The sequence below is a fragment of the Saimiri boliviensis genome, chromosome 1 (assembly GCF_048565385.1).
Source record: "Saimiri boliviensis isolate mSaiBol1 chromosome 1, mSaiBol1.pri, whole genome shotgun sequence".
NCBI classification, from domain to species: domain Eukaryota; kingdom Metazoa; phylum Chordata; class Mammalia; order Primates; family Cebidae; genus Saimiri; species Saimiri boliviensis.
The window spans coordinates 98,503,347-98,526,094 of record NC_133449.1 but is presented as its reverse complement, the minus strand read 5'-3'; the positions used below and the strand labels follow the sequence as shown (position 1 = coordinate 98,526,094).

Here is a 22,748-nt window from a genome sequence, read left to right as displayed (position 1 = left end):
CTCCTGGGTTCAGGCAATTCTCCTGCCTCAGCCTCCTGAGTAGCTGGGATTACAGGCACGTGCCACCATGCCCAGCTAATGTTTTGTATTTTTAGTAGAGACGGGGTTTCACCATGTTGACCAGGATGGTCTCGATCTCTCGACCTCGTGATCCACCCGCCTCGGCCTCCCAAAGTGCTGGGATTACAGGCTTGAGCCACCGCGCCCGGCTTGTCATCCTCTTTTTTCCTTTTGGTGGCCTTGTTATTGCCTCTCTCTCTCTTTCCCAGCTGTGGGGATTTAGCCAATTCAGAGCCTGCCCGCCGCGCACCCCCGCCCCGCCCCGTGATTTGGAACTTTGCCTTGTATTCGCCCAAGTCAGGTAGAGTTGGTCAAACCAAATGGGAAAGAGACAGAAACGACAAAAAGATAAACCGCAAATAAACAAAACAGCACAAGAAACAAACGCTCACGCAGTTGGCACGGTTTCTGAGCGCCGTAATGGTAAGGAGAAGGTAAGACTAGTTGGTTGGTAATCTGAAGTTTTAGTCGTCAAGGAGAATTTTTAAGACAAAACCTCAATTCAACCACTTTCCTAGGAGTGGGGCCCAGGCTGGAGACTGCCCTCTGCCATCTTAGAAGCCGGAGAATCTCAAACTCTCCCTCCCTGCTGGAAGCCAGCCCCAGCTCCAGAAAGCAGTGGCCTGCCCTCGGTCCTCAGGGAGAAGGACAAGTTGCCTTCCTTGTTGGAAGCAAGTAAAACTGCAGAAAAAAGTCGTATAGCAAAATAAACCTTAGCTCTCAACCAACTTTGAGAAGATCAGGGATTTTCTGGAGCAGGGAGCTCCTGGGCCTCAGCAAATCGCCCTGTTGGTTTGAGCAGTGAAGACAGCAGGCATTGTGGAGGTGCCCACCCTCAGCGAGCCCTAAAACCCAGTGCTGTTGGGCTGAAGTCAGAACTCCTGGATGAAGGCTTTGGAAAAACTTCTAGGCCAGCCAAGCGTATCATTAGAAAAATTAGTAGCGGCTGGGTGCAGTGGCTCACACCTGTAATCTCAGCACTCTGGGAGGTTGAGGCAGGTATATCATAGGGTCAGTAGTTGAAGACCAGCCTGGCCAAGATGGTGAAAGCCCATCTCTACTGAAAATACAAAAAATAGCCCTGTGTGGTGGCGGGCACCTATAATCCCAGCTACTTAGGAAGCTGTGGCAGGAAATTGCTTGAACCTGGGAGGTGGAGGTTGCAGTGAGCCGAGATCATGCCACTGCACTCCAGCCTGGGTGACAGAGCAAGACTCCATCTCAAAAATAAATAAATAAAATAAATAAAAACCAGAAAAGAAAACTGAATAGCTACTCACATTGCATGACCTCTCCCCACACTGTGGTTCATCATAGTTGGCATTAAAGAAAACTGCCCTTCTCCACGGGCACGTGACGTAGGTCTCAGGTTACGGTGAAACTGTTTTTAATGGTAAAATGTGATCTTAAGTTCACAGAGGATCTGCTTGGCTCTGTGGTGCACGTGCTAAGCCACAGACAGGAGCTGAGAGGCTGGACTGGGAAGGAAGCCCCAGGGCCCTCCCCACGGGTGCAGGTGCTGGCTGCTCAGCTGCTCTCTGAGATGAAGCTGCAAGGCAAGTGTGGGTGGTGGATTCGGTGGCTTCAGCCTTTGCCGTGGGGTGGTACCCGCTGTCTCTGTTCCTGTAGCTGTGTAGTAAAGCTTTGAAGCCAGAAGCCGTGAGCCCTCGAACGTCCTTCTAGCTTTTCTACTTTGTTGCCATGTTTTTAAACAATTCTCCTTATTTTCCCAAAAGCAGTAGTGATGTCCCCACTTCCGTTACTGATTTGAATAATTCGTGTCTTGTCCCTTTTTCCTCTTAGTTTGGCTAAAAGTTTTTCATATTTTTGTTGGTTCTTTCTGAGGAGCCAGTGTTTAGTTTCATTACATTTTCTGTTGTCTTTCTAGTTTCTGGTTTATTTTGCCCTAGCTTTGATTTTCTTCCTTCTGTTCGCTTTAAATTTGTTTGGTGTTTCTGTAGCTTCTTAAGGTAGACTGTTAGGTTATTGATTTGAGATCTTCTTTTTCAAATAAGCGTTTGCAGCTGCACATTTCCCTTTCAGCGCTGCCTTAGCTGCATGCCATAAGTTTTGGTAGGTTATGTTTTTATTTTCATTGGTCTCAATATTTTCTGACATCCCTTAGGATTTTTTCCTTTGGCCTATTGGCTGTGTAAAAGTGTGTTATTTAATTTCTCCATGCCTGTGAATTCCTCAAATTGCCTGGTAGTATTGATTTTTAATTTCATTTCATGATGTATGATTTCAGTCATTTAAAATTTCTTGATGCATCACGTGGCCTCTAATATGGTCACTTCTGGATAATGCTTAAAGCACATTTGAGAAGAATGTGTAGTCTGCTGTTGGTGGGTGAGAAGCAATATATATTTAAATTTACTTGGGATTAAAAAAAACCTTATGGCAAATCACTTTGCAAAGCAGACTTACTTTATAAATGTGTTACTCTTTTGTCTTAAAGCCAGATTTTAAAGTACAGCTTGAAAATACGTTATATTTCAGAAATTAATTTAGATGAGGTATTTGGAACTTGGAAGGAATTTTAGAAGTAAGTTATCAGTAAATCATCTATAGGTAAACTGTTCATCTGTCTAGTATGCTTTAAAGAAGAATAATGAAAATAAAAATTGAAGTTGTTGTTAAAGAAAGTTAATTCAGATGATTAAAATTATCCTTAAGATTTCAAGTAGTTTATAGGTAATGAAAAATGAAACTGTCTGAAAAATCAATAGAAACAATAGGAATTTCAAAATGTCAGTTGGGTAGTAGTTTTACCTTTCCTGCTTAATAAAGTGGGCTTAGGTTAGACAAAATGTTATTTCAGCTTAGATTCAGATTTCCCCTAGGTTGGGAATTCTGATAGCTGTAAATGGAGACCTTGTGTCCTCAAGAGCCGAAAATGGAAAAGCTCCTCTGGTCCTTAGAATAACAACGTGGGGCAGGTTCTGGGCCTACCTCCATTTTACACCTGAGGAAACTGAGGCACGGAGAGGCGAAGACCTTGCCAAGATCATGCCGTTCCTGAGCCTGGGTGTGGATCTGGGCTGCTGGAACCCTGGCTGCGTGCTTCTACGCTCTTACCCGTCACCCCCACTCTTAGTGAGTGAGGAGTGGAAAATAGGCTCCAAGTGCTGCATGAGGAAGCGTGGTTAGCGGTGAATGAAACCTGTTCTTCCCAGATAAGCTACAGGAGTCCCAGTAAGTGGCCTGCCAGCCCCCTGACTTGCTGGGAACAGTGCCCTTCCAATGGCCTCGGCAGGACAGACACCCGCCGATGAGCAGCCCCAGGGATAGCTCAGGTGTCCATTCCAGCCCCATTGCCAGGGCACTGCCCTCTCAAGGGCCTCTGAAATGCTGCTTGGAGAACAGAGAAAAATGCTGAAGTCAGATTGTTGAGATCAGTGCTGGTCAATAGAGAAAGCAAGTCTCGTGTGAAATTTTCGTTTTTCTGGGGACCACATTAAAAGAGTAAAAAGAAACAGGGACAACGGGGTCTAATGTGTCCTAAATACAATTTGAAAGGTAATGAATTTTTAAGCATGGAGATTATTTTACGTTCTCTTTTCATACCAAGTCTTTGAAATCAGGTGACCCTTCTACACTTACAGCACATCTCAATTCAAACGAGCCCCATTTTCTGTGCTCAGTAGTTGGGCGTGGCTTGCGGCTCCCACGTTGGTCAGTGAGGGTGTAGATAGTATCTGTACGGGAACAGCCCCGCTCATGCTGACTGTCCCCTTCCCCTAGATGGCGAGAGGCTTCTGGGGCCCCAGTGGCTGGACTGTGACTGTGACCGAGCTGTGATCGAGGACTGGGTGTTCAGGGTCCCCCACGTGGCCACATTTCTGAGTGTGGTCATTCGCAAGGGTCTTCTCATCCTGAGCTCATCCCTTGATCTGACTACCCTGATTCCTGAGCGTCAAGTGGACCAGGGCAGGCATTTTGAGAGCATCCTGGACGTCCTCTCTGTCGTATACATCAATGCCCACCTGCCTCGGGAGCAGCAGCACCGCTGGCGCCTGCTCTTCTCATCCGAGCTCCACGGACACAGCTTTTCCCAGCTCTGTGGCCACATCGCTCACCGGGGGCCCTGTGTGGCCGTCCTCGAGGACCATGACAAGCACGTGTTCGGTGGATTTGCCTCCTGCTCCTGGGAGGTTAAGCCTCAGTTTCAAGGTAAGACTTGGTGACCTGAACCTCGAGGGGTGGCACAGCATGGGCAAAGAGCTTTGGAGAAAGGCAGAGGGTGGATGCTAAATAGAGTTCTCCCATCCTCTCCAAGTGTTTCTCTAGACACAGTCAGGGTGATGGGGAAATGTGATGCTTCTTTGTGGTGGTTATGACATCACGGTTCTTCAGGACAGGCCTTGTGACTCCCAGTTTTCAAGTGAGAACACAAGGCCCAGTTATTACACGGCACCAGGTCTATAGGGGGTGGGAGAAGTCAAGCCACAGATGACTTGCCGGGAAGGGTCCAGGAGATGCTGATTTGTTCAGATCAGACATTTTCTTTCCCTGGGCCTTCCGGCCCTCGCCCTTGCCCCTGCCCCTGTCCCAACGGGTGTTTGCTGGTTGGAATTTGGAAGCTTTCTGCATGATCTTGAATGCACTGGATAAAAGGCTCTAAGTAAATTCTTCTTCGCTCAAGGAAGGATACTCTGATGAAAATATCCTTGAAAAACATTTATAAACATAGGCCAGGCACAGTGGTTCACATCTGGAATCCTAGCATTTTGGGAGGCCAAGGCTGGGGGATCACTCGGGCCCAGGAGTTTGAGACCAGCATGGGCAACATAGTGAGACCTCATCTCTGTCTTTAAAAAAAATAAAATAATAAGATTGGGTGCCATGGCTCAAGCCTGTGATCACAGCACTTTGGGAGGGCAAGTCAGGTGGATCACTTAAGGTCAGGTGTTTGAGACCAGCCTGGCCAGTGTGGTGAAACTCCATTTCTACTGAAAGTACAAAAATTAGTTGGACATGGTGGTGCATGCCTGTAATCCCAGCTACTTGGGTGGCTGAGGCATGAGAATCGCTTGAACCTGGGAGATGGAGGTTGCAGTAAGCCTAGATGGTGCCACTGCACTCCAGCCTAGGCAACAGAGCAAGACTCTGTCTCTAAATAAATAAATAATAAGTTTTTGAAGTGTTGAGATGCACCGCCCATCAGTGGGCTGTCCTCTGTACTCGAGGGTGGGCCACCATCCCCAGGGTTTGCCTTCAACATCCCCCCATACATCCTGTATCTTATCCCACACCTCTGGAATCGTCATCATCTCTCTACCAGGCAGAGGTTCTGGAGGCCAGGAACTGTGTCCAGGTGTCAGTGCCACTGCGGGAGAGCTTTTAGCAAAGGCTGGTGGCATCTGGCTGGGACAGAGAGGACGGATTATCAGGTAGGGGTTGGGTGCCTCTGTCTCCTAGATCCCATTGTTTCTAGGGTTTGATTTATTTTTAGGTTTCAGGATGTTCTAGGTCTTTTTCTTAGTTCTGGAAATGTTGGGAACCTTCTCCAAATCAAAGTTTCCGGGTGCCCAGTCCAGGGCCAGCCCTGCAGTGGGCCTTTCTAGAGACAGCAGCCTCAGCCTTGCCACGGCCACTGTCTTCTACACACCCAGCTCTCCCTGCCTCCGTGTCATGGGCATGGGGCGTGTGCCCACCAGCCCAGCCTCAGGCTCCAGGAAATGACACATTGCTCTGCCTTGTTGCATGGCCGAAGGCTCAGCTGTAGGATATGGAAAAACCCTGAGCATCATGATCAAGTTAAAGCTGTCCATAGCTTCAGGGCCTTTCATGTTAATTTCAGATGGATTCATATTAATTTCAGATGGATTCTTCATGTTTTATTAACAAGCAGACTTCATCTTCCTGAGCTTGTGGAAAAAGACAGTGGCCAAGTTTTCAAACCTGAGGTTATTTGTGTCCATACTCATGAAATAACAGCAGAGGGCAGCCTTACACCACGCAGGTGCAAATCCATGGACTTTGGGTCAAGTTCAGAGAGGGGCTGTCCGCTTGTCCTGGAAATAGTGACCTGTAAAGTCTGAGACTTTAAGTGATTTAATTGCTGTGGGGCAAACAGTGAAAGCAAATGCTGGGGAGGGTGCCCCCCACCCACCCCCCCGCCACCGTTGAGTACAGAGGACTGTTCACTGCAGGGCAATCTGGCTTTGTAAAGATTTTTTTTTTTTTTTTTTTTGAGATGGAGTTTCGCTCTTGTTAACCCAGGCTGGAGTGCAATGGCACGATCTCGGCTCACCGCAACCTCCGCCTCCTGGGTTCAGGCAATTCTCCTGCCTCAGCCTCCTGAGTAGCTGGGATTACAGGCACACGCCACCATGCCCAGCTAATTTTTTGTATTTTTAGTAGAGACGGGGTTTCATCATGTTGACCAGGCTGGTCTCGATCTCTTGACCTCGTGATCCACCCGCCTCGGCCTCCCAAAGTGCTGGGATTACAGGCTTGAGCCACCGCGCCTGGCTGTAAAGATTTTTAAAGGACTGTTTTCATCAGAGTATTTTTATCTGAGGAAAGAAGAATGTATTATACTTAGAACCTTTTTGCTTGTGTTTTCTGTGCAGTAGTTGAAAAGGCCCAAGGCTTTGGATTAAACACAGGGTTTTGAGTCCTAGCTCTGACCCTGGGCAAGGTGACTGATTAATTTTCTGGGCCTCAGTTACCAGAATTACACAAAACCATGCTGTGTGGGCAGGCAGCAGGTGGTGAGGGCGGCATGGCTGAGTATCGTTTTATGGGAATGAGATAAGGGGCCCTTACTTCGGGTGTGACTTTTTTTTTGCACATAATCCTAAGTTCTCAGGTCGTTGTCCTGTATCCTGGGGAATGATGCTTCCACCCCCAGGGCCATCGGGATCCATCACAGCCAAGGCCTAAACTCAGTGGCCCTGCGACTTTGCTTCGAAGTATGACAGGCTTAGGATTACAAAGCAAAAGGCCGCCTGTCTGAAGTCCAGTGCGGGAGGGTGGGGCGGGGTCGATGCAGTCAGTTGTGACCGAGCCGTTCACAGTGGTGTCTAAACCTGCCCTCAACCCACTGGGGCTGCTGAAGCCCAGTGAAGCAAGCCTGAGTCTGTAGCCCAGAGTCAAGCCCTTCTCTTACCCGGTTCCGGTGGAACTTTCTAGCCTAAAGGCCCTCCTTCCTTCACCTGACGCTCTCAAGCCCCGCTGTTCCCTCCCTGTCCCGCACCTTGTCCTCATGGGATCCCTTCTCCATGGGGCTCTTGCGCCAGCCAGCTCTGTTTCAGGGCCTCCTCTCGACCTTCGACGTGGCCTCCCAGAAGCCTCCCCGACCCTGATGGCAGAGGCTCCCCAGGGATCTGTCTAGATTGGAGGCTGGGGGCGTCGTCAGCCTGCATTCTACGGGCCCCACTTGCTCGCTCGGGCCGACGTCCTCTTCCGACCTTCGGGTCTCGGTGCCCTCTTCTGATCTGTGTTCCTGCATTGTGCCCCCAGTTTGCTTCCTGTGACTTCTTTCCCACTTGATGAATAGCCCAACCCCAAATTCCCATGAGCTTGTTTTTCTGCAACCTTTTCTGCTTGTTGTGACGTTTGTGCTGGTGTCGAGGCAGGCAGCCCTTCGGGGCTAAGTCCTCAAAACTCGGAGGGAAGCGCCCCCCTGCTGGGAGCTCCCTGAGGGTGAGGCCTGGCCTCCAGCCCTCTCCTTAGTGCTGAGGTACTTACGGAGTGAAGGAGTCTCTGAGACTGGGGACCCCATAGTTTCCAGAGTTTTGACTGGTACTTGTCTTTTAAGGGCCTGTGTGTTCCCCACACATGCGGGCGAGGGTAGACAACCACCTTTCCCAGGCTGTGCCCCCTGGGGCAGCTCTGCATTTGCAGCTTTTCTCTATCTGCATGGTACGTTCTTTCAGGCTGGGGACAGCCCTATGCAGTGTCCCCTGCCTGATGGGGCAGGCTCTGTGGAGTGACCGCCTGCCTCTCGCTCATAAGCTAAAGGAAGCCGTTTCTTTCTGGCTTGGATGTGCTTGGCCAGCCTGAACTGATTGCAGCAGACACCCTGGGGAGAGGAAGGGGTGTGGCCAGACCACCAAGAATACCTGGCATCTTCTGGAAAGGGCAGTTCTGATCTCTGCTCCCCTGGCCAGAGCTAAAAGATGTCCCATTCCTTATTAGCTGTCCTTTAATCCCTGCACCCCCAGTTCATCTACCTGGGTCCCCAGCAGCTCGTCCTAAACGCTGATCTGCTGACACCTGGACATGGGTGAGGGGTCTTGGCCACGTTGCTTCCTGAGCCGCAGCTCACCAGCATTTCTGGCTCTCTGGGCCCGACTCGGACACCGATCCTGTTTGTTTTGCTCTCTGGTCACTTTCAGGGGACAACAGATGCTTCCTGTTCTCCATCTGCCCCAGCATGGCCGTGTACACACACACGGGCTACAACGACCACTACATGTACTTGAACCATGGACAGCAGACGATCCCAAACGGACTGGTGAGGCTGGGCAGAGCATGGTGGTCTCGCCTTGGTCATGTCCCCCCATGAAGCTGTTGACCCTGAAGCTCAGCTCCACAGATCAGGGCAGAGCGCATGGCATTCAGCTCTTCACACACGCCATGTACCCTTCCTTCCGTCTCCAGAAGGATGTGGCCTCTGCTGGGGCTTCCCAGTGGTTTGTGTGCAGATGGCACACTTGGCCCATTTTTGTGGCCCTCAGATGATTGGTTTGTGGCCTCTGTGGCTAGGGATAACCTGTCTGGGGGCATCGCTGGCCTGCCTCATACCTAGGAGTGCTGGACGGTGGGGAATGGGACTGGGGATTGGACAGCTGGCAGCTCATGAGACAGCATGTAAGGCCCCAGTGGGGGTGACTGTGGCTCCTGTCCAGCCCTCATTTCAGCTTGGTGACTTGTTACAGGAAGAAGGGGAAGCGGGGGAAGCCTAGGCCAGGTGCAGGGAGCAGGGTGAACACGGTCCAGGCAGGGCCGAGGGCAGGAGCTGGGGGAGCATTCACGCCGAGCCTCAGCTTGCTCCTGCCAGCTCCCCTGCCACTTTCTTTCCTCTGCTGCTTGATGAAAAGCTCTTACCGGGAAAATCCAGCTCTGTGTGTACAGAGCTGAGGGCAGAGAAGGCTGTTCCCCCTTGGTCCGCTAAAGGGACCAGTGTCTTTCCCAGGCTCAACGCCCCGCCACCCTGGGAGAGGGAGGGGTGTGGCCGGACCACCTAGAACACCTGGCACCTTCTGGAAAGGGCAGTCTGGTGGCGGCTGGGGTGAGGGTGCCAGCCTCACAGACAGCACCCAGCAGGCCCTGGTCGTCACTTGTCATTGACCCCAAGGGACAGAGCAGCTCCGAGTGTCAACTCGGACAGTGTCCTTGGGTCTTTTGTTGCCCAAGGTCAGAACCAGGGTGTGCTGGGTGTTCCAGGCCTACCAGGGACCAGAGGAGGTTCTGGGTGGGGCAAGGTTGAACAGCTCAGAAAATCAGAGCCCAGGTGTGTGACTGGGCGTGAAAGGCACAGAGGTTTGCGTCCGCCTCTGGGTCTGCCTCTGCATCCTGTAAGCCACACACTTGGAGCTGAGTTTTCCAGGCTGTCTTGGGATGAGGATTGCTGCCCAGAAGTGGGAGCACTGGGCCCTGACACGGGGTTTGCCATGTCAGTTTCGGTGTCCGCCTCTCCCCTTATCTTAACTGGGCAGGGCTCTGGGCCCTAGAGGTCTCTTTCTGTGTATGTATGTATTTAATATGTTTAATTCTCTGGCATCACTTGGGCTTTCAGCCAGCAAAGCCTCTTGAGAAAGAGCCATGGGGTGGGCGTCTGGAGCCATGGATGACTGTTGTAGTGACTTTGCATGGGATACGTAAATGGCAGCAATTGATATATTTTAGTTAGGGAAAACAAGATGATTGCATGCACCACTCACCCACCCTGTCTCAGCTGGCACTCAGGGCGAGAGGCTGGCTTGTGGTATCTGATGTTGCAGACCCTGAGGAGTTGCTGATGCTGTTCTCTGTCCTGGCTTCCTTCACAGGGCATGGGGGGGCAGCACAATTACTTTGGGCTTTGGGTGGATGTTGATTTCGGGAAAGGACACAGCAGAGCCAAGCCCACGTGTACCACGTACAACAGCCCGCAGCTGTCGGCCCAGGAGAACTTCCAGTTTGATAAGATGGAGGTGTGGGCGGTGGGAGACCCCTCGGAGGCGCAGATGGTGAGTGGCGCCATCCTCTGCATCCCATGATGGCAGCTTGAGCCTGGGGGCCTTTCTGCATTTTATTGCTGTTACCCCTTTTACTCTTCTATCTGCAGATCGTTTATCCCAAATTTGATCCTGGCAGCTGGTGCTGGCTTGCATCTGGGAGGTGCATGGCTAGTTCGTGGGTTGTTTAGTGGAGCCGCCCTGGGAAGGGGAGCATCCCCAAACGTGAGCCCAGAGGGCTCTTCATTCTCTCTGCCCGTCTGCAAGAGGAGGAAGGTCTGGGGTTCCTTCTCCTTCCCTGGTTCCACACCTGAGTTGCTGTTGGCCCCTGACCTTCCTGTAACACCTCCTACCCACCTAGCCATTGAATCCCAGAGTGGGAGGGGCCTTGGGGGAACCAGAGCCGAGAAGACTGGAAAACGAGCAGGAAGCCGCTGACTGTTGTTGGGCCATCACAGAACACACCCACCCTTTCTTCTTTTTTCAAGGCCAAGGGCAACAAGAGCATCCTGGACGCGGACCCCGAGGCCCAGGCCCTGCTGGAGATCAGTGGGCGGCCACGCCACAGTGAAGGGCTCCGGGAAGTCCCAGATGATGAGTGAGGAGCCGCCTGAGCCTTCTTGGAGCCAGAACCTGGATTTCTCTGGGTGGAGGGCACTGCCTGTGGTCCCTCTTCCCTCCCCCACGGTTTAACTGCAATAGAGTACCACACAAGTCATGACCAGGTAGTCCCAGATGTGCCAAGAAAATGCCCTCTGAAGCCATGTCCTGACTGATGGGTATATCTCCCAGAAATAGATGTTTATGTCCTTTTTTGCCGTACAGGGTCACTCTCAGGATCTCTCCCAGTAATCTTACGTGTCAAATTAGTAAATGAATCTTTTTTTTTTTTTTTTTGAGACGGAGTTTCGCTCTTGTTACCCAGGCTGGAGTGCAGTGACACGATCTCTGCTCACCGCAACTTCCGGCTCCTGGGTTCAGGCAATTCTCCTGCCTCAGCCTCCTGAGTAGCTGAGTTCTACCAATGAAATCCTAAGCAGCTGAGACCTTTCAGACCCCCTGCTGGCATTAGGGAATTCTGCTGGGATTAGGGAATGCTGCTTGCATTAGCGTTTGTTGGGAGCGAAACTTGTCTCTGTGGCGGAGGGGGTTCCTCCCACTTGGGTTCATATAGCCTCACTTGGGCCATCCTTGTTAGAAGTGGCCCTGATGGTCTGTTCTGAAGGGTAAGGGACAGAGGCATCTGGATGAGAATCTCAGCGCTTTCTAGGGACAGCTTCCAAGGGCGTGGGAGCTCTGTATTTCAAAGCATGAACTGTTTAAAATGGGGAAATGGACGTGGGAGACTTCGAGGTAACATGGTTTGGTGGTGGCATGAGTCCTCAGAAGGTGTTTGTAATTAAGGTTCCACACCCAGTTCTCTCAGCTGCTTTTCTTTCCTTCCTTTTTTTTTTTTTTTTTTTTTTTTTTTTTTTTTTTTTTGAGATGGCGTCTCACTCTGTTGCCCAGGATGGAGTGCAGTGACACACTGTAACCTCTACCTCCCAGTTTCAAGTCATCCTCCTGCCTCAGCCCCCCAGTAGCTGGGATTACAGGCACGCACCACCATGCCTGGCTAATTTTTTATGTATTTTTAGTAGAGATGGATTTTCGCCACGTTGGCCAGGCTGGTCTCGAACTCCTGACCTCGGGTGATCCACCCGCCTTGGTCTCCCAAAAGTGCTGGGATTACAGGCATGAGCCACAGCACCTAACCTCTCAGCTGCTTTTTAAATCAATCTGTGTCATGATCAGATGGGGAAGTTGGGAGATCTGTCTGCAGACAAGCAAATTTGTGGTTCTTTTGCTAACTTCAAGGCGAGGGATACTGGGTGCCCTAAGTTTGGGAACTTGATTGATAAATACATAAGTGGTCCATCCCATAAATCAGTGGTGAGTAACCAGCCTGAGTTCCAGACTACCGGGAACTAGTGGCTGAGTCACAGCTGCCTCAGCCTCTGTGCTGGCCTGGGTTGTAGAGCTCCGGGAACCAGTGCCTGAGTCACAGCTGTCAGTGCGGCCATTTACCCAGGGCTGCTCCCAAGGGGGATGCAGCAGTGGGAAACTCAGCAATGTAGACTCCCTTTAAACAAGCTCCAGTGATCCTGAAATGCTGAAGATCGTGTAGGTGGTTGCTGGGTCAGCAGAGCTGCCATCTACCCACTTCTGGAAAACAACACGTGGTGTGTCACCAGCTGGCCATGAGAATTCCCCACTTACAGGCACCGCGAGCTTGTGTCTAAGATACATACCTCTTCCTTTTGTCTTTTGCCGTAAGCTTTGACCTTTTGCATCTCTGATGAAAATACAACCTCTTATTATATAGTTTGCCTTGATTATAAGCCATAGGAAACTGAGCTCTTTGTATTTTGCAGGTTCTGTATTTTCTGCTAGGAATTTCATCAGATCTTCCATTAGCAACACCCCTGACTCAGGCAGAAGGCCTCGTAAATTGGCCTTCAAAAGAAAAGTGCATGCTCAGACAGCATGTGGAGGGGCAGGAGCCTGGTGCAGACAAGGATTTAGTCATGCTCGATTTTCCTTAGCTGATTTTTCATGGCTTGTGGGGAATGTTGTGACCTTCCTGACAGGTTAGCAGGTATAGAACACTGGGATCCTCAGACATCTCCACCGTAAGTCCAAAGAATTAGGTCCCTGTTGTCACTTTGTTTTGGATTTTTTTTAAATATAAAAATACAATTAAATACCTCACTATTAAACCCCTATGACACCTCAGTTAAAAAAAAATTAAAACAGTGAAAGGTCTGTCAGCGTGTGTGCCTTGATTACCGTACATTGCTGCCTCTGCCCGGGCTGCTGCAGAGGTTCTGACTGTCTGCCCACATGCTTTCTACCCTAAGCTTGTTCTGACGAGAGCGCGGATCACAGGTGCACCTGCTTCCAGACAGCAGACTTGGAGAAAGAGGGCACTGGCCCAGGCTGGGGACCTGGGGATGCAGCCCTCTCAGTGAGCTGCTCTCGGTGCACGGTTCTGCCTCTGAGCACACAAGCCTTCTTGGGGTGTGTGCGGGCATGGGACCAGTGGACTTCACAATACCTTACCTGGCTCTGAGAAACTTGCAATTCTAGTTTGTACAACTGGATAGTTTGTTCTTTTGTGAAACCAGAATGAGAGTTTAGGTTCTAAGGACAGAGGTCTCCCTACAAGTGAACACTTATCAGGGTCCTAGAAAGTGCTAGAAGAGGTTTTAAAACGTATTGTCCACATTGCAAACTGTTATCAACGATCATCACATTGCAAGCTATTATTTTTTCCCCACCATATTTTTTAATTAAAAAAAATAAAAAAGGCTGGGACCGGGCGCAGTGGCTCATGCCTCCCAGCACTTTGGGAGGTCGAGGCAGGTGGCTTACCTGAGGTCAGAAGTTTGAGACCAGCCTGACCAACATGGAGAAACCCCGTCTCTACTAGAAGTACAAAATTAGCAAGGTGTGGTTGCTCATGCCTGTAATCCCAGCTACTAGGGAGGTTGAGGCAGGAGAATCTCTTGAACCCAGCAGGTGGAGGTTGCAGTGAGCCGAGATTGCGCCATGGCACTCCAACCTGGGCAACAAGAACAAAATCCCACCTCAAAAAACAACAACGAAAAGGCTGGGTGGGATGGCTCACTCCTGTAATCCCAGCACTTTGGGAGACTGAGGCAGGCAGATTGCTTGAGCCCAGGAGTTCAAGACCAGTCTGGGGAACATGGCAAAAACCCCTCTCTACAAAAAAAAAATACAAAAATTAGCAGGGCATGGTGGCATGTGCCTGTGGTCCCAGCTACTTGGGAGGCTAAGATGGGTGGATTGTTTAAGCCTAGGAGGTTGAGGCTGCTATGGGCTGTGATTGTGCCACTGCACTCCAGCCTGGGTGACAGAGCAAGACCCTATGTTTTAAAAAGTGTATCTGGTTTAGAAAAAAAGATAAAAGAATATAACTTGAAAAGCCAGTCATCCCCCTGCCCCTTCTCCAGCTGTGTTCCCTCCTGAGAGGCAAAGGCACTGATGCAAAATCACTCAGGTCTCCTCCCTGTGACTTGGGGCACACCTGAGTGTCACGGTGTTTTACGCACTGATGGGTCCCTCACTTTCTTTTGTAAAGGGAGGTCCGTATCCACCCACGCACCTCCCTCTTGTCTTTAGGGACTGCATGATTTACCCATCCAGATGCTTTCCCGGGCCGAGCATAAAGGTATATCCAAGACATACCTTTATGTATGTCTTCGTGTGATGGTGTCGGTGGGATCAACTCTTGGAACAGCTGGATTGAGAGGTGTATGCCTTCTATTTAGATATGGATGAATTAAGAAACCTCTTGAGCTCAGTTTATACTCTTAATATACCAGAGTGCCTGTTTGCCATATTTTCAGCAACACTATATTAAAATATGTGTTTTTTAACCTGATAGACAAAACCTGTAACTTATTTTGTTGATACATAATATTTAACGTACTTACGGGGTGCATGTATTCATTACATGCGTAGAAAGTGTAACGATCAAATCAGGGTATTTGGGGGTATCCATCCTCTTGAGTGTCATTTCCACATCCCAAGCATTTCAAGTCTTCTCTTGTAACGACTGTGACACACCCGACACATTGCTGCCGACTGTAGTCACCTGCGCTGCTGTGGAACGTGAGAACTTATGTCTTCTATTAACTGTGTTTATACCCACTAACTAACATCTCTTGTCCCTCCCTCCCACCCATATATCCTTGCCATCCTCTAGTATCTGTCATTCTTTTCTCTACGTCCTTGAGATCCACTTTTTCTTAGCTGACACACGTCAGTGAGAACATGCAGACTGTCTTTCTGTATCTGGCTTTTTCACTTAATGACCTCGAGTTCCATCCATGCTGCTGCAGATTACATGATTTCACTTTTTTAGGGCCAAATAGTATTCCGTTGTGTATATGTACCCCATTTTCTTTCTTTTTTAAAAAATTTTAAGTTCTTGGGTACATGGACAGGATGTGCAGGTTTGTTACGTAGGTGAACATGTTCCGTGGTGGCTTGCTGCACCCATCAACCCATCGCCTAGGTTTTAAGCCAGCAGGCATTAGTGATTTTTCCTAATATTCTCCCTCCCTCATCCTACCACTAACAGGCCCCAGTGTGTGGTTCCCCTGCCTGCGTCCATGTGATCTCATTGTTCAGCTCCCACTTACAAGTGAGAACAGGGACATGATCTTGTTCTTTTTTACAGCTGCATAGTATTCCATGGTATATATGTGCCACATTTTCTTTATCCAGTCTATCATTGATGGGCATTTGGGCTGATACCACCATGTCTTTGCTACTGTGAACAGTGTTGCAGTGAACATATGCGTGCATGTATCATTGTAATAAGATGATGTATATTCCTCTGGGTATGTACCTCATAATGGGATTACTGGGTCAAATGGTATTTCTGATTCTAGATCTTTGAGGAATTGCCATACTGTCTTCCACAATGGTTGAACTAATTTACATTCCCACCAACAGTGGAAAAGCATTCATATTCCTCTACAAACTCACCAGCATCTCTTGTTTCTTAACGTTTTAATACTCACCATGCCAACTGCCATGAGATGGTATGTGCTGCATTTTCTTTATGTTCAACAGTTGGTGGACATTACGTTGTGTCTGTATCTTTGCTGTTGTGAAAAGTGCTGCAGTAAAGGTGAGTGTGCAGGTATCCCTTCGACACACTGATTTCTTTTCCTTTGAACAAATACCCAGTAGTGGGGTTGCTGGATTGTATGATACATAGTGACATTGAGCCATATATATATATATATATATATATATATATATATATATATATATATATATATAGTTCTAGGCCATTGTATGTCTTCTTTTGAGAAATGTCTGTTCCTGTCTGTTGTCTATTTTTTAATGGGATTATTTGTTTTTAAATTGTTGGGTTCCTGAAGTGTTTTCCCTGTTTTCTTTGAATAGTTTTATAGTTTTGGGTCTTAAATTTAAATCTTTAATCCATCTTCAGTTAGTTTTTGTATATGGTGTGAGGTAGGGGTCCAGTTTCATTCTTCTGTGTATGGATACCCAATTTTCCCAGCACCATTTATTGACTAGACTGTCCTTAGTCCAATGTATGTTTTTGGCACCTTTGTTGAACATAAGTTAGCTGTAGATACATAGACTTGTTTCTGGTTTCTCTATTCTGTTCCATTAGTCCTTGTGTCTTTTCTTTTTTTTAACCAATACCATTGCTAGTTTGGTTACTATAGTCTTGTAATAGATTTAGAAGTTAGGTGATGTGATGCCTGCAATTGTGTTCTTTTTGCTCAGGATTGCTTCAGCTACTTGGGTTCTTTTTTGGTTCCATATAAACTTTAGGATTTATTTTTAATTTTGTGAAAAATGACATACCTTGAAAGGGATTGCATTCAGTCCATAGGTGGCTTTGGGCAGTATGGTCGTTTTAGTGGTATTAGTTCTGACCCACAAGCATGGGATGTTTTCCATTCGTTAGTGTCCTCGTCAATGTCTTTCATTAGTGCTTTGTAGTTTTCCTTGTATAGATCATTTACTTACCTCCTTGGTTAAATTTATTCCTAGTTTTTTAAAAATTTTAATTAAAAAAATTTTTTTTTTACAAACAAGATGATCAATAGGGTTTTAAAAAAATATATAGCAATTGTTAATGGGGTTGTCATTATGAATTCTTTCTCAGATATTCCATGATTGGTATATAGAAACACTGACTTTTTAATGATGATTTTGCATCCTGTAACTTTCTTGAATTTATGAGATCATAAATTTTTTGATAGTCTGCAGGTTTTTCTAGATATAAGATTATATCATCAGCAAAAAGAGACATTTGAGTCCATATTTTCCAGTTGGGATGCCTTTTCTTTCTTTCTCTTGCCTGACTGCTCTGGCCAGGACTTCCAATACTATGTTGAATAGGAGTGGTGAGAGTGGGCATCTTTGTCTTGTTGCAGTTCTTAGGGGAAAGGCTTTCAGCTTTTCTTCATTCAGGATGATGTTAGCTGTGGGTTTGCCATATATAGTCTTTATTATGTTGAGGTATGTCCTTTCTGTCTAGTTTGCTGAAAGTTTTTCTCAGGAAGGAATGTCGTATTTTATTAAATGCTTTTTCTGCATCAGTTTATCAATTGATCGTATCTAATCATATGGTTTTTGTCCTTCATTCTATTAATGTGATCTATCACATTTATTACTTTCAGTATGTTGAAGCATCCTTGCATAACTGGGATAACTCTGACTTTATTATGGTGTATTATTTTTGGTTTGGTTTGCTGTTTGAGATGGAATCTTGCTCTGTTACCCAGCCTGGAGTGCAGTGGCATGATTTCGGCTCATTGCAACCTCTGCCCGCTATGTTCAAATGATTCTCATGCCTCAGCCTCCTGAGTATCTGAGATTACTAGCGCCCACCACCACATCCTGCTAATATTTGTATTTTTAATAGAGATAGAGTTTCACCATGTTGGACAGACTAGTCTTGAACTCCAGGCCTCAAGTGATCTGCCAGTCTAGGCCTCCCAAAGTGCTGGGATTACAGGTGTGAGCTACCACACCTGGGCTTTTTTTTTTTTTATGTGCTGTTGGATTCAGTTTGCTAGTGTTTTGTGGAGGATGGCTTGCTTGGATGCTAAGTGGCAGCAGTGGGCTGGGTGTGTGTGCTCTTGGGCCCCTGGGCAGCTAGTGTGGCAGGGAGATGGCAGTGGCAATGGCCGGGTGACCCTCTAGGTCCCTAGTACTGTATGCTGGTGGTGGCTGTGATGGGCTGGGTAGACCAGTCTCCAGGCCCACAGGTGGCACATGCAGGTAGATGCCAACTAGTACAGGTAGTGGCAGGATGGGTGAACTCAACCTTAGTAGTCTGGGAAGAGTGCTCAGGTACCAACAGTGATGGCCTTGGCTGGGCCGACCCCAGTTGTCCAGACTGTGTGTTCCAGCTGGGCAGGCTTGTTCTGAGGTCCCTTGATGGTGTTCAAAGGCATTTCCTGTGGCAGGTGGGGTCTCTGGTGGAATGCTTGGATGGGAGGTAACAGCAGTTGTGCTGTGACCTTGCCACTGGGGAGGGTGAGGCTGCTTTCAGTGGCAGCAGCCTATGCCAGCGAGTGGGGAATGTGCACCCACTTGAACCGTGGCAGTGGCAGCCCCCGTGGCAGTGGCAGCCTCCACTTTCCTGTGCCTCTGCCCTGGTGCCACTGAGCCCCAGGCTAGTGTTCAGTCTCTGTGGGCTGGGCTTCCACATGGTGCCTTGCTCAAAACTGTACTTTTTACATTTTTCTTACAAGTGACAGGGAAGAGCTTCATTTTCCAGAAGGTTTCTGTTTCATATCTTTTTCCTGGTTTTCTAGGATATGGGTCTTTTTTTTATGCAACAGTGCTTTAAAAAAATAAAATAGAAATGAGATCTCAGTATGTTACCCCGGGTGGTCTTGAACTCTTGGACGAAAGGGATCCTTCTGCCTTGGCCTCTGAAAGTGCTGGGATTATAGGTGCAAGCCACTGCACCCGGACAACAGTGCTTTTTATGAATGAAGTAGCATTTTCCATGTATGGCCAATTTTTTTTTTTTTTAAGTTTATTTGATTTAGTTTGTGGCATTTTTCTGCCCATAAATTTTACAGTTTCTGACATATTTGCTATCATTTCCTAAGGCTCTTTGGATTTGCAGATTTTTTTTTAACCTCTTAAATCATTTATTTATTCAAAAGGTGTGTGTGTGCGTACACACACGTATTTTTTTTTCTTTGGAAATGGAGTCTCACTCTTTTGCCCAGGCTGGACTGCGGTGGCACAGTCTTGGCTCACTGTGTCCTCCGCCTCCTGGGTTCAAGCTACACTCCTGCCTCAGCCTCCTGAGTAACTGGGATTACAGATACATGCTATCGCACCTGGCTAATTTTTAGCAGAGGTGGGGTTTCACCATGATGGCCAGGCTGCTCTCAAACTCCTGACCTCAGATGATCCTCCCGCCTCAGCCTCCCAAGGTGCTGAGATTACAGGCATGAGCCACCAAGCCCAGCCTTCAAAAGGCATCTAAACATGTATCCCCCTTATCTTAACCCAAAATAAAGTCTTACTACCTTTTATATTAAGTGGTATGTCTTTTTCCCATTGACATACAATGATACTTTCTCATCAGCTGAGTTTCTGTATGGATTTAGTTCTTTTTCTCATGTTTTAATTGCTGGGGTTTTATGACCAAAAATATGTAAGAACTGTTTTTCTATTACTACTGTTTTTTGGGATTTTTCTGCAAATGCTTGGCCGACCTTTTCTCTGACCTTTGATTGCACTGACCACTTCTAAAAAATGGGATACTTTGAAAATGGTTCTGCCTTTGGTAATCTATATTTCATGCTGACATCTGGCTAGTGTTGATTCTTCTATCCAAGAACAGGAATATCGGGCTTAGGTAAATTTTTATTGTCATTTCTGCTACTGTCAGTGGACCTTTTTTCCTAAGTGATGGTTAACTTTAACATAGGAAGCTCTTGATTTTTGTACATACTTTTATTACCAGCTACCTTACTGTATTCTATTTTTTTTTTTTTTTTGAGACAGGGTCTTGCTCTGTTACCCAGGATGGAATGCAGTGACATGACCTCAGCTCACTGCAACCTCTGCCTTCCAGGGTCAAGCAATCCTCCCATCTCAGCCTCCCAAGTAACTCAGACTACAGATGTATACCATCACTCCCAGCTATTTTTTTTTTTTTTTTTTTTTTTGTAGAGACAGGATTTTGCCATGGCTGGTCTCGAACTAGGCTGGTCTCGAACTCCTGAGCTCAAGCAATCCACTCAACTTAGCTTCCCAAAGTGCTAGGATTCCAGGCCTGAGCTACCGTGCCTGGCCTTTTAGTGATCTCTCTTATCCAGCAGTTCTCCCGCTGTGAACATGCCTCAGATTTGCCTAGAGAGCTTCTTAAAATGCAGATTGTGGGTCTCCATTCCTGATTCTGATTACACAGGTGACCATGGGATTAACTCTGGACAACCTTATTCTTTTATTTTTACCATCAGATTGTTTTAAATCTCTGCTGTGATTAGTATTTTTTATATTTACTGGTAAATTTTCCATTTTATTAAAGTCTTCAAATTACGTAACACTGACCTTAGTATTGGAACTCTCGTAGTTACCTGTTTTTCCCCCTTTCTTGTGTTTTCATTTTCCTAGATTGGATTCAGTTACTAATTTTGCTTTTATTTCTTCCTGCTTTTCTTCTGTATATTTTTTTCAGTTTTTTAAAAGTTATTTTACTAAATAACAAAGAATGGAAGTAAATGAATACATAAAGCTATTACTTCTTTATTGGGACCTGAGTTATTTTGCAGTATGGTATAGATGCTGATGGATGTGTGCTGATTGTGGTTTTCATTTTGATTTCCTCTTGGACCCAAGAGTTTTTAAAGTTTGGTATGCTAGAGAACTTACCCTAGTCCTGTTCTCATCTTACATTACATTGCATAGCGATTAGTGATGTCATCTGTGTTGTTATTTTTTTGAGACAGAGCCTTGCTTCATTGCCCAGGCTGGAGTGCAGCGGTGCAGTTGTGACTTAATGCCACCTCTGCCTCCCAGGTTCAAGTGAGTCTCCTGCCTCTGCCTTCTGAGTATCTGGTATTATAAGTGCCTGCCACCACACCCTGGAGGCATAATTAAAATTACAGCTAATTTTTGTATTTTTAGTAGAGATGGGGTTTTGTCATGATGCCCAGGCTGGCTTCAAATTCCTTACTTCAAGCGATCCACCTGCCTCGGCCTCCTAAAGTTCTGGGATTACAGGTGTGATCCACCGTGGCTGGCCAAGAAGTCATCTGTATTAGATCTACTCTTTGGAATCACTTTGAGCTTTTGTGTCATTTCCTTTGGTAAGTTAATCCCCTAAGGAATTTTCTCTATGCTTTTCCTGAATTTCTCATACTCTTTACTCTTTAAATTTGGATGTTGTGTTGGTACACAGTCTGGCTGTGGATTTTTCAGCGGTGATTATATCTTGTTAAATTCCTTTCTTGGTGTCTCTTAATGCTGTTGGCCTTGCTTTTAATCTTGTCTGATTAGACTGTGTCACCCCTGTCGTGTGCGTTGTTTGCCTTTACCTGGTGTATTTTTGCTCTGTGTTATGTCTTTTCTTCTTATACACTTTATTTTGAAATAATTTTAGATTCATATAGAACTTGAAAAAAAACATGGGAGTTTCTGTCCCTCCGTGAGTGAGTGGATAAAGAAACTGTGATATATTTATGCAGTGGAATACTAGTTAGCCATGAAAAAGAACACACAGAACAACTTGAAGGGACCTTACAGGTATTATGCTTAGTGACAAAAGCCAGTCCTAAAAGATTCTATAGCATGATTCTGTTTATGTAACATTGAAGGAACAACATTACAGTGATGAAGCAGGGATGAGAGGTTGCCAGGATTTGGAGGGTATATCTATAAAAGGGTGGTAAGGAGGAGTTTTTCAGGGGCAATGGAACAGTTTTGCCTCTTAATTGTAGCAGTGGTTACATGAATTGATGCAATTTTACAGAACTTTTCTTGTGGGGGGCAGGGGTGGCAAACCTTAGACCTGAGACCCAGTGATTTGCTAGAAAGACTCTCAGGACTCAGAAACTGTTGGGCTCAGAGGGAGATGGTGATCGGTCTCTGCAGTTGCAGCCCTTGGGTTATTCTAATCTGTATCTCTTCCTGGTAATAGACATGGCTGTGAGCATGACAGATGTCACTGTGGGCCTCATGAACAAATGATGCAACCTGGAGATGGCTATGGGAAATTCCTGAACCTGCAGTTGGCATCAGAAGGCCTGGGCAGAGTTGGCCTGCCATCTGGAACACTGTCCCCATAAACTCAGGTTTGCCTAACATCAGGTACTATGTAAAAAACAAGTGAAATTCAAATAGGTCTGCTGATAATAGTACTGTACCAAGCTTGTTAGAACAAGTTTATCTGTGTCTAAACAAACAAAAAATCCTGGGATTTTCATGGTAATTGTGTTAAACCTAATAGACCAATTTAGGGAGAATTAATACTTTTTTTTTTGAGACAGGTAAATCCTGTTCACTTTTAAATTTCGGTGTCCAGTTCATTGCTCATAAATAGAAATACGACTGCTTTTTGTATGTTAACTTTGTATCTTGTGGCCTTACTAAACTCACTTGTTAATTCTAGGAGGGTTTTTCTTTTTTAAAAAGATGTGTTGGGATTTTCTGTGTAGACAATTATCTGTGATTTTCTCCTTTCCAGGCTCTTTCCCAATGCCTGTTAACTTTTCTTGCCATATTACACGGGCTAGGACTTCTAATACTATCCTGAATAGGAGTGGTGAGGCTGGCCTCCGTCGGACCTTATCCGATGGGGAATTTTCATCATTGAGTATGATGTTAGCTGTCAGTTTTTTGTTGATATTCTTTATCAGGTTGAAGCAGCTTCCTTCAATTCCTAGTTTGAGAGTTTTTATTACAAATGGGGATTGAATTTTATCA

At 46.8% G+C, this 22,748-nt stretch overlaps 1 protein-coding gene across 1 annotated transcript in view; it reads left to right on the top strand.

Annotated features, from left to right (window-relative positions):
- The window catches only part of MEAK7 (MTOR associated protein, eak-7 homolog), a 30,021-nt gene extending 16,983 nt beyond the window's left edge, over positions 1-13,038 (top strand). The window contains exons 5-9 of the mRNA XM_003922807.3: positions 1,472-1,616; positions 3,805-4,233; positions 8,409-8,527; positions 10,065-10,244; positions 10,721-13,038. Of these exons, the coding sequence (XP_003922856.1) occupies positions 1,472-1,616; positions 3,805-4,233; positions 8,409-8,527; positions 10,065-10,244; positions 10,721-10,834 (987 nt within the window). The 3' untranslated portion in view covers positions 10,835-13,038. The remainder of the gene's footprint in view (positions 1-1,471; positions 1,617-3,804; positions 4,234-8,408; positions 8,528-10,064; positions 10,245-10,720) is intronic.
- Positions 13,039-22,748: the final 9,710 nt, after the last annotated feature.